The following is a 13,264-nucleotide window of genomic DNA, read 5'->3' as shown; positions in this document are numbered from 1 at the left end:
GAGTGGTTGCCTAATAGATTAACTCCAATTATATTCTAAGAATTACTACAAGGAAGGAACTATCTAGGTAGGGACTAAGGGTCCTTAAATACACAACCGTACTCCTATAAAATCCTTCTTGTATATAATATACGTCTTATATATAAGGTACATAAGTTCCTCTTATTCCTCTCGTTTAATACGTAGCACATTATATAACCTCGGTTACCATTCCTCGTCATATAGTTCTATCGGCTCCATCCTGGACCGTGCCTGAATTAACCAACTAGCTTCTTCCGTCTCTTCTCCAAGTAGTCGTAACATCGTACTTAAAGCGTCCGTAACACGTTTAGCGGCGCTTTTTACTTAACATCGCAGGGGCTAATAGAGTAAATATATTTATCGATTATAGAGCTACTTCTACAGATCAATTTAACGGTATTTCTAAGATAATAGCTATTATAGGGGTGTAGATTAATTTCATTAAAGAAGGTAACTGCTCTATATACAAAACAGGTCGGATCGCCTAAGAAACCTTGTGAAAGTCTCTCAGCCATAGAATCAACTTTTTGACAAAAAAGGTTAGCGATATCCGCTTGCGGATATACGTATGTCCGCTAATTGATTCTATGGTCTGAGCTTGCTGAGGTAACTCGGCCGCGCCCTTTGTACTGAAGTCCGACAGAGACTCCGATCTACCGAAGTTTTGCCGACAACGACAAGCCGGCGACAAAATCCCCACCGCTTTCGTCTCTTGGAGCGGTCAATTTACCCAAAGCAGCGGCGACTGTGCTACCAACTGCTTTCTGATCCTGTCAAATTTTCCCTTCTTTAATTCATCAGTCTAATGGCTTCACATACCGCGTCACAGAGATATCTGAGCACGCGTAGAGGCTCTTACAGCGTAAATTACTACCTTTTGTCGGACGGACAAGTCACTTAGAAGAACTCTGTCTATTGAATGTGGCTCTAGAGCCTCTATAAATACATAAGAAAAAGGGTAGTAGACTAATTTGGTTACCGTGTCGGAGACCAAGTCGTAGACCGAGTCGTTGACCGAGTCGTTGACCGAGTCGCTGATCGAGACAGTAGTACGACATACGAGAACAGGGTGGTGAGTCATAAGGTGATACCTGAGAGTGACCTCAACGGTCGATACCTTTCGAAGCCAACTGCAAATGCTAATGATTAGTAGCTCTCCTTCGAAGAAGTTGTCCTAAAAGGCCTCGCGCCTAAAAATGGATTATTCATCCCTAAAGAGATTCCCTCCCTCCCACTGGCAGAATAACTGGGCCGGTTTACCTTTTGAAGGGCTTGCGTTCGAAGTCTTAAGCCTATACATCTCACAAGCCGAAATCCCGCCCCCCTCCCTCAAGGACATTATACATAAATCGTATTCGACCTTCAGGGTACCAAGTGTAACACCCATGGTAACACTAGACAGCGATAGGAGGATCCAATTACTGGAGCTATCCCATGGACCGACCTTTGCGTTCAAGGATGTGGCATTACAGCTCTTGGGAAATATCTTTGAGTTCTTCCTTGTTAGGCGGAATCAGAATAAGGTTAAGACGGGGGAGGATCGCGAGCACTTGATAGTCATCAGAGCCACAAGTGGTGACACTAGATCAGCTGGGATATTCGGCTTGAGAGGCAAGAAAGATATCTCAATATTTATCATGTATCCGACTGGGAGGGTTAGCCAGATGCAGGAGGCTCAGATGACGACGGTTACCGATAAGAATAGTATGTTTCTAGTATCCTAACGCTATTGAAGGGCTCGCTATTGGACTTATCGCCTTACGGACATCGATTTTGAGTTTAGCTAATTTATCGTCTAGTACACTGTTTGAGCGTCTATGGGACGTTTGATGATTGTCAAGTAAGCCCCGTCTTCCTCCGCCATGATATTTGTTGACGATACACAATAGGACCTTCTAAAAGACCTTTTCGCCGACCCTTCCATCAACATAGCCCAGATGCTCACCTCAGTCAACTCAATAAATCTTTCGAGGATATTGGCCCGGATAACTTACTACTTCGCATCCTACCTCTCGCTCATCCGTTCCGGCACATTTAATCCATTAACTGATCATATCCGTTTCGTCGTTACCTGTGGAAGCTTTGGGGATATTCTGGCCGGATTCTTTGCGAAGCGAATGTCTCCCTATATCGAAACTCATCATCGCGACAAATGAGAACGACGTCCTCCACCGCTTCTGGCAGACTGGCGCTTATGAGAAGCAAGGCGTCCACAGTGCTTCCGCAGAGGGGTTCAACGTGCACGTTAAGGGCGTAAAGGAAACTTTATCCCCAGCGATGGATATTCTCATAAGCAGCAACTTTGAGCAGCTATTGTGGTTCATCGCGTATGACATCTACACCTCCAGCGTGGATGGAATACAGGAAAGAAGACAAATAGCGGCTTTGAAGGTCAAGGAATGGCAGACGAGCCTCAAGACAAAAGGAGGGTTCTGCGTCGAGCAGAAAGTGTTAGATGCGGCAAAGGCAGATTTTGCATTAGAGCGGGTTTCGGATGCGGAGACATTAGCCACTATTCGCGATGTCTACCGATGGCCCAACACTAGCAGTCCAGGCCCGAAAGGTTATGTTCTGGATCCACATTCTGCCATTAGCATGACTGCAGCGCTGCAATCAGCTAAGACGGCGCCAGGTATACACAACGTAGCCCTGCCAACAGCACATCCAGTCAAATTTAGTCATGCTGTAGAGATGGCATTAGCAGAAGAGAAGGAATTTCAATTCAAAGACATTCTACCCTCGCAATTTCTTGGACTAGAGCGTCTTCCAAGACGAGTCATACATGTGCAGAGAAGTAGCGGGTTGGACGGCGTCAGAAAGATCTAATGAATGAGGTAGAAAAGGAGTTGAACGGAACGCCTTCATAGGATTGAGGATTCAGATACCCGTTCCACAACGTAATAGCTCTGTCTCCCACCTGCCCCTAGTGTTGGCGTTTGATGCGGTTGTCACCTCCCTGTCAAGGAATAGATCTCTATAAGGCCTATCTGGGTTTAAGCCTAATGTAACAGGGGTCTAGCCCGAGCCGCTGCGCAAAAAACTTGGTATAATCCGAATCTACGGATTAGCCTGGAGCTAGGTACCCGAAAATTGTTGGAAGAGCCCCGCTAAACCCAAACAGGGGCGCCCCATGACAGAGTTTACCCGAGAGGCTCGGGTTGTTTGGTCGTTGCCAACTAGTTTTTTAAATCAGTTCTCTTGGATAACTTCAGACGCTCTGCTGTAGCCTCACGGTTATTTCAAATAGAGTTAGGGGGATCTAGGCTAACTTATAAAGCTTTGCAGGCCCCCTTCCTAGATTCTGTTCTAAAGATATTTTATTTATAGTCTAAAGTCTGTCACAGCACCAGCTATATAACTCAACGGCTACTTACCTTACATATTTTACTACTTCACAGCAATATGCCAATAGCCGTAGTTTTTTGTACATTCTCTGCGATTAGAGTTTCGGTTCATCCTAGACTTTAAGTTATGTCTTTCTTGTTTGACTTCGGTAGCGCATCAGAGGTTCTTCCATCGTGACTATCTGAAAATCATAAATCTGCACAGCCGCACTCACCTAGCCTACTTATAAAACCATTCAACCACTAATCTCAATATAAAACACCGCGGAGAGAATCCCAAGCATCCCAACCCAACTCTCACTTCTGAAAAAAAAAACCCTTTTTTCCAGCAATATACAACATCCAAACCAACCAACACCAAACAATGGCACTCCCTCAACCTGACCGGGGTTCCGAAACCGTAGTCCACACCCCCCAACCCCATCAGACCCACTCAACCGGCTCTCCCAACTCCCCCCAGGACCCGCCCCCCAGCTACTCCGCCGCCGTCGCCGCACCCACCTCCCCGGCTTCGCCAGCGCCCCAGCTCAACACCGCAACCCCTCCATCCCCCCCCCTCACCCCACCCCCGCGAGCCAGAACCCCCAGCAGACCGCACCACGCCGCCGTCATCGCCATCGGTGCGGGGCGCTGGGAGACGCCCAGGTGTATGATGATCAACAACCGTGTCAGTGCTCTCGGCAATCGTGGAGCGGACGCCGTGCTGCCGGCGCCGGCGACCGCGCCGGCTGGCTCGAGGAGAGTGAGAGCGGAGAAGGGCGGGTGTTGGGCTGTTATTGCGGTGGTGGTGGTGGTGGTGGTCGTCGTCGTCGTAGGTTTTATTGTGGGTGTGGGGTCCTTGCTGCATCATTTCGTTCCTGGGTGAGGGGTGGTGGGGAGTGTGGTATTTTTTTAGTGTATGTGGGGGGTGAGCGGTGAGGTTTGGGGGTTCTTGGGTTTTTAAGTTTGGGGATGGGACGGGCGTTTAAGGGTGGGGTGGCGCTGAAGGTGCTAAGGAACTATGAAAAACCTCCTGTGTGTTTCTGAAGTACTTTGGAGACTCGTCTAATGCTCAAATTGCGTGGTAAGGATTAAATTGGTCCCTCTCAGATGTCTTCGTTAGTGGCAAATGGGAAAAGCATGTCGGTTACTTACAAGCAGCATCGCTGTAAGTTTCTATTTCTTTTAACCTCCCGGCTCTCCTTTTAGTCGCGTCGCCTCCATTAAGTGAAGCAGGACTGAATAGTAAACTGGGCAATATGGCACGGCGCTCTTAAGTAACACAATGCAGCAATAGCGCTCACCGTTATGAGTATATATATGCTGAGCACACGCCTCTCACCTAAAATCCAACATTATTAGTATTTGAAAACGAAACTGATCAACTCTCGGAAATTTTGCACATCATTATTCCTCATAGGTACTTTAGCTTACCTTTTCTATAATACTAAAAGCCTGCGCCCTCTATTACAACCCCCTATCATTCTTCAATCACGCAACTGAAAGCACATATTGTGTAAAATAGGTTTTTCTGCAATCTCCCAGCTTTACAGGATATCCGTCTCATCAGTGTCTCCGTAGTTAGCTTCAGGACTATGGAATTATAGCTTCTGGGGTGAATAATCGCCTCTCATTAATTGATGTGCTTTGCTTTGAGTACCGGAGCAGCAGACAGCACGCTACCGGGTATTCTTGATCGCGGCCTCCCAAAGCCCTGAGTCCCCCAACCGTCACTTCAGAGATGCGGAAACGGTGTACGAGATCGACCTCATACATCAGGATATTTTCACGGCTAAGTCTCCACACCGAGCCTCCATTGCTAACTATCAGGGGCTCTTCATCGTTTTTTCCTTCATGGCAGCGTTAAGAAAAGAAGTGAATGTCTGTATGACAGCTTAGCACATGTTTTTGTTACCTCAATCGTGTTTGCGGAACGTTGAACATCACATTTCCCGAATCTTGTCAATGGGATCTATCCGTTTTGGGTCAACTAGGAAAGCGTTAATCTTTTCCTGGCCAGCCGAACCTCCCTCCTGCTAGCTGCAGGAAAATCGTAGCGGGCTCGGAGCGCCAGTACACCCTAGCAGCACCGTTGAGGAGCCCGGCTTGCACCCAGGATAATACGTAAGGCCATATACGAACTAAGCAGCTAATCAAGGAAGATGTAATAAAGAGAGCGTGGCGACTAGACCGCACAAGGATCTGCAGCATAGGTTGCAGTGGAAATATTGAAGGGGTCGGAAAAAAAAAGGCTCGTGATGCGATGAAGAAACGATGAGATCAAGGTAGGCTTTCGGGGTAACAGAAAGCGGAAAATCGCAAGCCAAGCCTACAAGACATAGGTGATAAACTCGCACAAATCTGGACAAAGCCGACCAAATGACTAGGCGGTAGAGACCTGTCAGTAATGAATGATTCAGACAAGGGGCAAATGACAAATAGGTCCAAGAGAATGGGTTGACTTGCATAAGAGCGACAGACCGGACTACATGGTTAATTTTCAGGCATGATGTTTCGTGTGCGAATGTAAGACAGATTCGTGGGTTGCATTCGTAAGTGACGTGGGATATACGCGGGCAAAAGCGAAACCGACTAGATAGGCAGGCCAATAAGCGGTGTGAAGACCCCAGATAGACGACGCGAATACAGTCGACCATGGCAAGTGAGAAAAGAGCAGGGGGTCGAATCGGAGTGAGGATTTCAAAGAGTTATATCAAAAAGGTTATAGCACATAGCTCGGGATCCACTACCTAATTAGTACCGCTTGTCGCCATCTCTTGCCAACTCATTGTCTCCAAACGAAGCCCACTGCCTGAAAATGAACGCAAGGAAAAGGTTGGGGGGATCAAGCAAAGAGAAAATAACGATAAACGACGGACGCGCATGTAACAGGCGCAATAAGCGGGACAGCAACGACAGGTAAGAAAATAACCCCATCTCCCAAGCCTGAAACCCGTCGTTATGCGTTCCTACCACCTTCCGTGCCCTGACCAAAAGAAAAATCCAATTCAGAGTCCAAGCGAAGAAGCTACACAATCCTCTGGCGCCCGCTAACAGTGCAAAAAGAAACCTCACTAAAAAGGGAAGTGAGACCATGCATGCACGCAGGGCGCGTACGCGCAAAAGCAAATAGATTCGGGACTCCCCAAGTGTCCGACAGAAAAATCCATCCTACTCTCATGGGTATCATGGAAACATGCGCACCGATGATGGGAGACAAAGGTTCCCTCTCGTCAGCTCTGGAAAGGAAAAATTAAATCATAAGCAGATTCGTTTCGTGCGATGTGAGTCGTAACGTCATTTCGTTTCGTATATCGGATTTCAGAAAGGTGTGAGGTTGATCGGCCTTGATCTGGCGCAAAATCGCCATCGCAGGACCCGGAGAAGAGTAGATAGTAGAGCGAGGTTGAAGTTTGGTGGTCGTATAGGTAGAGGTAAGCTTTTACTGCCTCGGGGCTACTACTTGCTGCTCTCCCGTTGCAACGGCCACAAGCGCCTCGAGCCTTCTCATATCATTAGCGCCATTAGGCGGCTGCGGCTGGCCTCCATGCATCGGGCCCCTATCGTGCCCGGCGTGCATGTGGTAACTGGAACTCTGAGGACCAGCGGTGGGATAAGGTTGGAAAGGCATTGTGCTTCTGTCTACGATGGGTTGAGGAACGCTCGACTTCTGTTGTTCGTCAACTGGAACCCCCGGAGGGTGCGTTTCGATGTACCCATTGCTGTGGACGATGGCTGGATGGTATTCAACAAGTGAGGACGTCGAGGGGGTAGGCACTCCTTCGCTACTACTTGAGTCTTCAGGCGATGTGCGCTGAACTGTTCGTCCAGATTGCGGCTGCTGCGTCAGAGGCAGTGGGCCGTTGTACCACCCATGGCGCTTGTTCTTCCGTGGGGTGACTGGCTGTTCTAAAGACTGTCGATCAGGCTCTCTTGCGGGTGCCTGTGCTTGCTGAGTGACCGTATTGGAATGCTGCTGGCTGTAGTAACTTGGATGTGGTGCAGTAGTTGGTCTCGCTGCTGGTTGCTGTCCTTGACTACCTTGGTATTGAGACCATCCATGCTGATCTCGTGGAGGTGTTGGGCTGGCGATATCTAGCCGGGTCAGTCCCTTCTGCAGTGTGCTGTCCCACGATACATTCTGGCGATCATCTAGTCTTGAAGTGGACTGCTCAAAGGGCGCAGAGTATCCCGATGCACGGTTTGGCGCATCGATTTGCATGGGACTTGGTTGGCGTCGTGGGAGTGATGGGGGGGGCGGCGCATGATCGAAACTCTCAATACCGGGGAGTCGAGTAGTTTGACTTGCAGCAGGTTGAGAGGAAAATGATGGATGAGGAGCATCTGGTGTCTCATAATAACTTAGACCACTCGTAGCTGGCCGAGGACCAAGGCTGGTGTAAGTTCCGGGGTGCCAGGTGCGACGTCTCCAATCAGCCTCAGCCGCATTTGAGTCTCTTCGTGATTCAGTGAAGATGGAACTTGTTGGACTGGCGAAGAGACTGTTATTTTGAGAAAATATGGACGACGTAGATGACGGCAAAGGACTAATATATGGCNGTGGGAATGTGCTAGATCCTTGAGGTCCTTGGAACGGGTTGGCACCTGATGGCACCGAGAGTCGCCGTCCAGGTGTCCTGCTTCCCCATGGCAAAGATCGTGGCACAGTGGAGATGGGCGACTGCAGGCCAGATGGGAATCTGGGGCTACCTGTGCCAGCGGAGAATGTGGCCGAAGTCGGTGTCGTAATGCCGCTTGGAGATTGATTCCCATAAGTCTGGTATGACGGCCCTGGACTGCCCATTAGTGGGGGGTTGTACGTATCCAGAGACACTCTGGCTCTTGCAGTGCCATCATTCGCCATTGCAAGAGGAGGTGGGCGCCGCCTTGAATCTTGTGGCTGAGTCACGCTAACGCTGACGCTGGAGGTTGTAGAGGTAATACTGGAAGCAGACAGATTCCTGCTATGTCCTCGGCTGTGACCACCTTGACTGCCTAATGTATTTGCGCGAGAACGGCTGTTTGGTGGTCTGACCCGATCGGTTCGTATCTGTCTCTGAAATCTTGTGCCAGTAGCAGCCAGTGAGTCGCCTGGGATGTCCTCGTTGACGTGGACCGTTTGCGCATGTTGCCGTAGGTTATCGAGTCGTGAAAAGCGGCGGGAGCAGTGGCATTGGAAGGGTCGTTCTCCAGTGTGTTTCCTGTAAAACAGTCAGTTACAGCTTGGAATAGTGTGCGCATCCCAAAAGACATACCGGATGTGCCTGGCTAGATGTTCGCTCCTCGTAAAACTCAGCTGACAGGGAGGGAACTCTGTGCAGAAAAACCTTTGGCCTTTCTTCTTCTTCGAAGGCCTATTTGTGTCACTTGTCACACTCTCATTATCAGATCCGTCGTGACCGTCGTCCTCCTCTCCCATCTCTACATCTTGTGAATCAACAGACTGTGTTGACCGATGAGAATTCTCTCTGCTGAGTGCACCGTTCCGGCTGGGAGTTTTGCTAATCTCCCGCGAGGGTGTAAACGGAGAAGAAGGTAGTGGTCGCTGGGCTGCAAGGCCGGCAAAACTATTTCGTGTTGGTGTTTTCGCCGTAGCATCTTCAGCCCTAGGGTCGTCTACAGACCTTTGGTCCACGAAGAACTTGTTCGGTCGAGGAGTTGTTGGAGTGGTCTCCTCCCCAAGCCGACCGGGAGGTGGCTCCGGGACGGTAAGTGTAGTATTTACGGCTTGGAAGCCAGACATTACGAAGGCGACGAAATTCCAGGCCTTTGCTATGTTGTTGTTAGAAGACTTCGCTCAGGCGTGGAGGCTGACTCTAAACCGCCAAGTGTCGTAAGGGCTGATCTGTAAGACAGCCAGCAATGTTTCCAAGGCCAAACTGGCTGAGTCTCCGTTGGGAAGCTGGTCGAGGTCTCGAGTCGAGATATCGACCAGGAGCGCTTCCGCTACAGTTCTCGAAGCCGACTACTCGTCGCGGGGGGAACAGGCGAGGCTGAAACGACGCAGCTGACAATGTCGAGAGAGGGTCGATGCAACGACATGCGAACGATGGTACGCTCGGCCAGCAATGCTACAGCGGAGGGGGATAAAAATACCAAAAGTCGTCCCTTCGTTAGTCGTAACAGGCAAAAAATGGCAGATGTTGGCGTTGTGGTGGTGAGCCGCAGAGAACGGATACTCGGAGTTTGTCTTACGGCAGTGATGCTGCGATAAGGTGGGTGCTGGAGGGGCGATCCCCGCCACTTGAAGCAGATCCTGAACGCTGCAGCTGCAGATGCACAAAGGCACGAGCGAAAGGACAGGCAGGATGCGGCTCTTTGCCGAGTCCAGAATCAAGAGCGCCGAGTGGCCGAAAAGAACAGGATCAGAGGAGATACGCCTGGAGGAGGTCGAGGTCGAATTGCGTGTTGCAAGCGTGCAAGCGTATGCGAGGGGTTGGTAGGATGCAGCACCTCGTACCTAGCGTCCTTTGGGTGCGGCCCTGGGGGCTGGGCTGGCGAAGGCTGGGGTTGAGTCCGATCCGCCTTGCGACGAGTGTGTGCGTTCCGGCTCTTGCGTGCAGATCCTGTCCTTGTTGGCTGCCTCAAACCGCACGGTGCCACTGGCGATGAAGACGCCAGCCAAGCCAGGCGCTCGTTCAAGAGAAGAGCTGAGGGCGCCTGAGGCTGCCAGGGGCCAATCACAGCGCCCGTTAACGCCTTAGAGGACGATGATATGCTCGCTCAGCAAGCATGAGAAATCCCTAAGGCCCGTTCCCAGCAATCTTCTTCTGCAAGCCGTAGTGGCAGGGGATACCAAGATGCACATGCAGGCGGGGCCGCTGAGCAAAGATGTCTGGACCCGCAACTCTCACACACGGGGGCGGCGGGTCAGATTAATAGCAATATCTGCCCTTAATCTTCAGGAATATAATAACCCAGTATAACCACTAGCCGCGCCTTCCCCTTGCGCGGGAAGAGCCTCTAGCCCAAACACTTGACGAGGCGTACCACGCATCGCTGTCGACAACGAAAACCTCGAGTTTCATCGCCTGGTTTCACATGCTAGGACTCCTGCTATGGTTGAGCCCACTTCGGCGGGGCTGGCTGCCAGACCTACCACGCCCAAGCCGGTAAGGTATAGTCGTCAGCAAAAGCCAGAGCAGTCGCCCACGCTCAAGAACCCAAAGGTGGCAGCCTTCAAAGCCGCTGATTGGCGGACACGGCTTTGCCGGCGTTTCTTGCAGGGAGCTAAAAAGCAAGACAGGCGCGGCTGCAAGGGGAGCCAGGGTGCACTCATACGTGATCCGCATACTGGAATGTACCTCTGTACCTTGCTGAAGCGAAAAGGCTAGACATCCCGCGGTTCAATGGCTGTGAGCTTGAGGAAAACGGTCAACACATCTGATTATCTCCCGAAAACTTCCAGGAGATGGCCAAGGGCGGAGTTTCTTGCTGCAGGTTGAGGGAGGCGGTGGGTATCATTTTTCCTTCCGGTTTTTCTCGATAATCCGGATTTTATGGTGCGGAGGTGTAGCTCCAGCGCATACATGAAATCGCGCCATTGCACACATGTCTCGTTACAGGAAAACCACTCGGTTTTTCGAGCTCAGAAACACGTCCACTAAATTATCTCATGCTTATTCGATAGAGTGACGTGGATAATGCATCGCTCTGCGCATGCTTATTCGATAGAGTGACGTGGAAAAAACATCGCTCTACGTATATGTTGGGTCCTTGCGGCGCTCATTGCTTGCTTACAGCTTGGTAAGGTATCCTCTTCCACACGCCAAGAGCCTCCATTCAAGCGCCAACGCAAGCAACGTCAATAGTCTCGAACTCCAAATTTAGGGGTCAGTTTGCAGGTTAAGGTGTCTTTGAAAAAGTACCTCCCGAATGAAGAAAAATTATTAACGCACTCTCAGCAACAAGACTGTTGCCAAAATTTGAAAGTGCCACCTAACGCCCAAGGTGGATTTGTTACTGATATCCTCGATTCTATTCGTTCCAGGCTTCCACCATACAGTATTATGACCGGAAAGCGCGCTTAGAAGGAACTCATCAATGTATGGTGCTTAGGTTGGGCGAATTGAATTTATTGGGCGTAAATTACAGTTTTCCATGCCAAGAATTTTTCATTACAGAAACTTCCTAACACTATTCCGTTATGATACGCTGAAATAGCCCGGCAAGACGTGAAAACTGCGCAATTGCCTGATTATCCTGTCCCAACAAGGCTATTCGTTGAGGCAACAGACGCAAACGTGAGAAACGGGCGTGATGAACTGTCATTATTAGGATGACTCTGCACTTTAGTAATGCGGGGTGTGTTCTGGAACCAAAGTCAGGTACGAACGCATAACAGCCCTGCTAGAATTTCCTAGTATTGTAGGAAGGTAGTCTGATAGGTGCGAGCGTTCACGAGTGGCCCATGAGAGACTCTCTAGTTAGGAACGTCAGACTAGCTCGCTGTAGAGCATTATCCAGTCTAAGTCACTATCACAACCTTCCCTCCATGCATTTCATTCTACCTCAATCGTTTGAGAATTTAGTGATCTTGACGCTAGAGCTTCGCCTCGCATGGAGCCCCGTAGGTATGTGATCCTTATAGACCTCTGCCCTCTTGGCCCAGATTCCTTTCGAAAAATCAGTGGAACTCGCAAGCCTGGCACAATATAAATGCTGTCTCCACTCTGCATTGACTACGAGCCAACTCTCAATAAACATGGCTAGCACAAAACATCTGGAGCAATACCGCATGTGAAAAGGAGACATCGTAGGAAGCGGCCTCTCACTTGACCTTCTCTTTCTCCAGGTTGTTTTTAATTGGAAGCTGTTCTTGATATGTTAGAACCTCAGTCGTAGGAGGGATACCGTTAGAAGAAGTATGTTGCCCAATCAGCGCGAAGAAGACAGATTTGACTTCGGACGGCCGCTCGTCGGCTTGATTGTCTGGGATGATAGCTGACGCAGCAGGTTCAAGATACCAGCTGTGGAAGGCGGACTCCATGCTCACAGGTGTTGGGTGCTCGGTAGGCGAACCAGCTGTGTCTGTGATCGGCGCTCTCCAGAAACTTCTAATTGGCCTTGTCCAGTGTCATAAGATTCGGGAAAATTCATAATTACGTTCAGCCAGCGTGGAAGAAGTCCCGCTCCCATCGATTTCATTCCTCGACTCCCAACCTACACGACTATGTCGAGCTCCGCAGCTTCAAGCTCTAACGATCCTTCGTCCCGCCGCACTTTATTTGGCGAACCAGCTAGTTGGACGCAGTAAACCGCCTGTATCCTAATTCCGAGGTCAACAACGTTTCGGACGGACTAGTCTGATACGCAAGATGGTAGGTCGGGGATAGATGGAAAATCAACTCCTTCAGCATAGGTATGATGAAAATTCGGTCAGACTCTCCAAGAATCCGATAGCTGTATTAAGATATACTCCAGCCGTCTTTCGGCTGTAGTCCGAATGCAAGGGTACGCTGGTAGCATCGGCTTTCGTGATTTCCTGGAAGATTCCTAGCAAAGAATAAATTCTTCGAGACCTTCGAGATTATATAGTAGGTTATCACTGAAATTTTTCATATTTCTCCTTGTTGCCATGAGCTTTGACTGAGCGGCAAAATGTGATGGATGAATTTCCTAGTCGTAGAATACAGAGCCGTTGAAAACCCTTGTTTATGCTGATGAAACTGGAGAGTCAGCTGCCATCGTCATTGCACTCCAAGTCAACATATGTTGGCTACAAAGCACAGTGATCTCCCTGACCAGGAGAAATTCCTCTGCCACCCAAATTCGAGCAAATCCATTTCTTCGAAGAGAGGGGATAGCGCTTTCTAGTACATCAATTGGTGGTAGGCGTCCGAGAGCGCAACAACTTCTTCGTTCTCAAGGTTGTGTGGGTCTATTGTACGTAGCTGTTCCCTGGAGATTTTACTCAAGGC

General features: G+C 49.7%; 4 protein-coding genes across 4 annotated transcripts; 2 read left to right on the top strand and 2 right to left on the bottom strand.

The window, feature by feature from the left end:
* Nucleotides 1-763: 763 nt before the first annotated feature.
* Nucleotides 764-2,847, top strand: K441DRAFT_707015 (tryptophan synthase beta subunit-like PLP-dependent enzyme; the record flags this gene model as incomplete). Its single annotated transcript, XM_067653699.1, has 5 exons — nucleotides 764-1,105; nucleotides 1,175-1,725; nucleotides 1,821-1,861; nucleotides 1,911-2,043; nucleotides 2,102-2,847. Exons 2-5 carry the CDS (start codon nucleotides 1,218-1,220, stop codon nucleotides 2,845-2,847), a joined length of 1,428 nt encoding a protein of 475 aa, XP_067501152.1. The 5' UTR covers nucleotides 764-1,105; nucleotides 1,175-1,217.
* An 882-nt stretch (nucleotides 2,848-3,729) lies between these two features.
* Nucleotides 3,730-4,230, top strand: K441DRAFT_679380 (uncharacterized protein; the record flags this gene model as incomplete). The annotated part of the gene is made up of 1 exon (XM_067651256.1): nucleotides 3,730-4,230. One exon carries the CDS (start codon nucleotides 3,730-3,732, stop codon nucleotides 4,228-4,230), a length of 501 nt encoding a protein of 166 aa, XP_067501151.1.
* A 1,079-nt stretch (nucleotides 4,231-5,309) lies between these two features.
* K441DRAFT_198009 (uncharacterized protein) lies at nucleotides 5,310-6,187 on the bottom strand. Its single transcript, XM_067640466.1, has one exon. The coding sequence runs from the start codon at nucleotides 5,999-6,001 to the stop codon at nucleotides 5,498-5,500; it is 504 nt and encodes a 167-aa protein (XP_067501150.1). The 5' UTR covers nucleotides 6,002-6,187; the 3' UTR covers nucleotides 5,310-5,497.
* Nucleotides 6,188-6,786: 599 nt separating this feature from the next.
* K441DRAFT_688688 (uncharacterized protein) lies at nucleotides 6,787-9,087 on the bottom strand (the record flags this gene model as incomplete). The annotated part of the gene is made up of 2 exons (XM_067652220.1): nucleotides 6,787-8,545; nucleotides 8,600-9,087. The coding sequence occupies 2 exons, from the start codon at nucleotides 9,085-9,087 to the stop codon at nucleotides 6,787-6,789; spliced, it is 2,247 nt and encodes a 748-aa protein (XP_067501149.1).
* Nucleotides 9,088-13,264: the final 4,177 nt, after the last annotated feature.

Source organism: Cenococcum geophilum (assembly GCF_001692895.1).
Source record: "Cenococcum geophilum 1.58 unplaced genomic scaffold K441scaffold_37, whole genome shotgun sequence".
Lineage (NCBI taxonomy): Eukaryota > Fungi > Ascomycota > Dothideomycetes > Gloniales > Gloniaceae > Cenococcum > Cenococcum geophilum.
Note: the sequence above shows the minus strand (reverse complement) of the source record. Positions and strands in the feature narration are given on the sequence as shown.

Excerpts from the sequence above, each read along its gene's own strand:
- K441DRAFT_198009 (XM_067640466.1), bottom strand. The coding sequence starts at position 6,001 with ATGGTCGACTGTATTCGCGTCGTCTATCTGGGGTCTTCACACCGCTTA.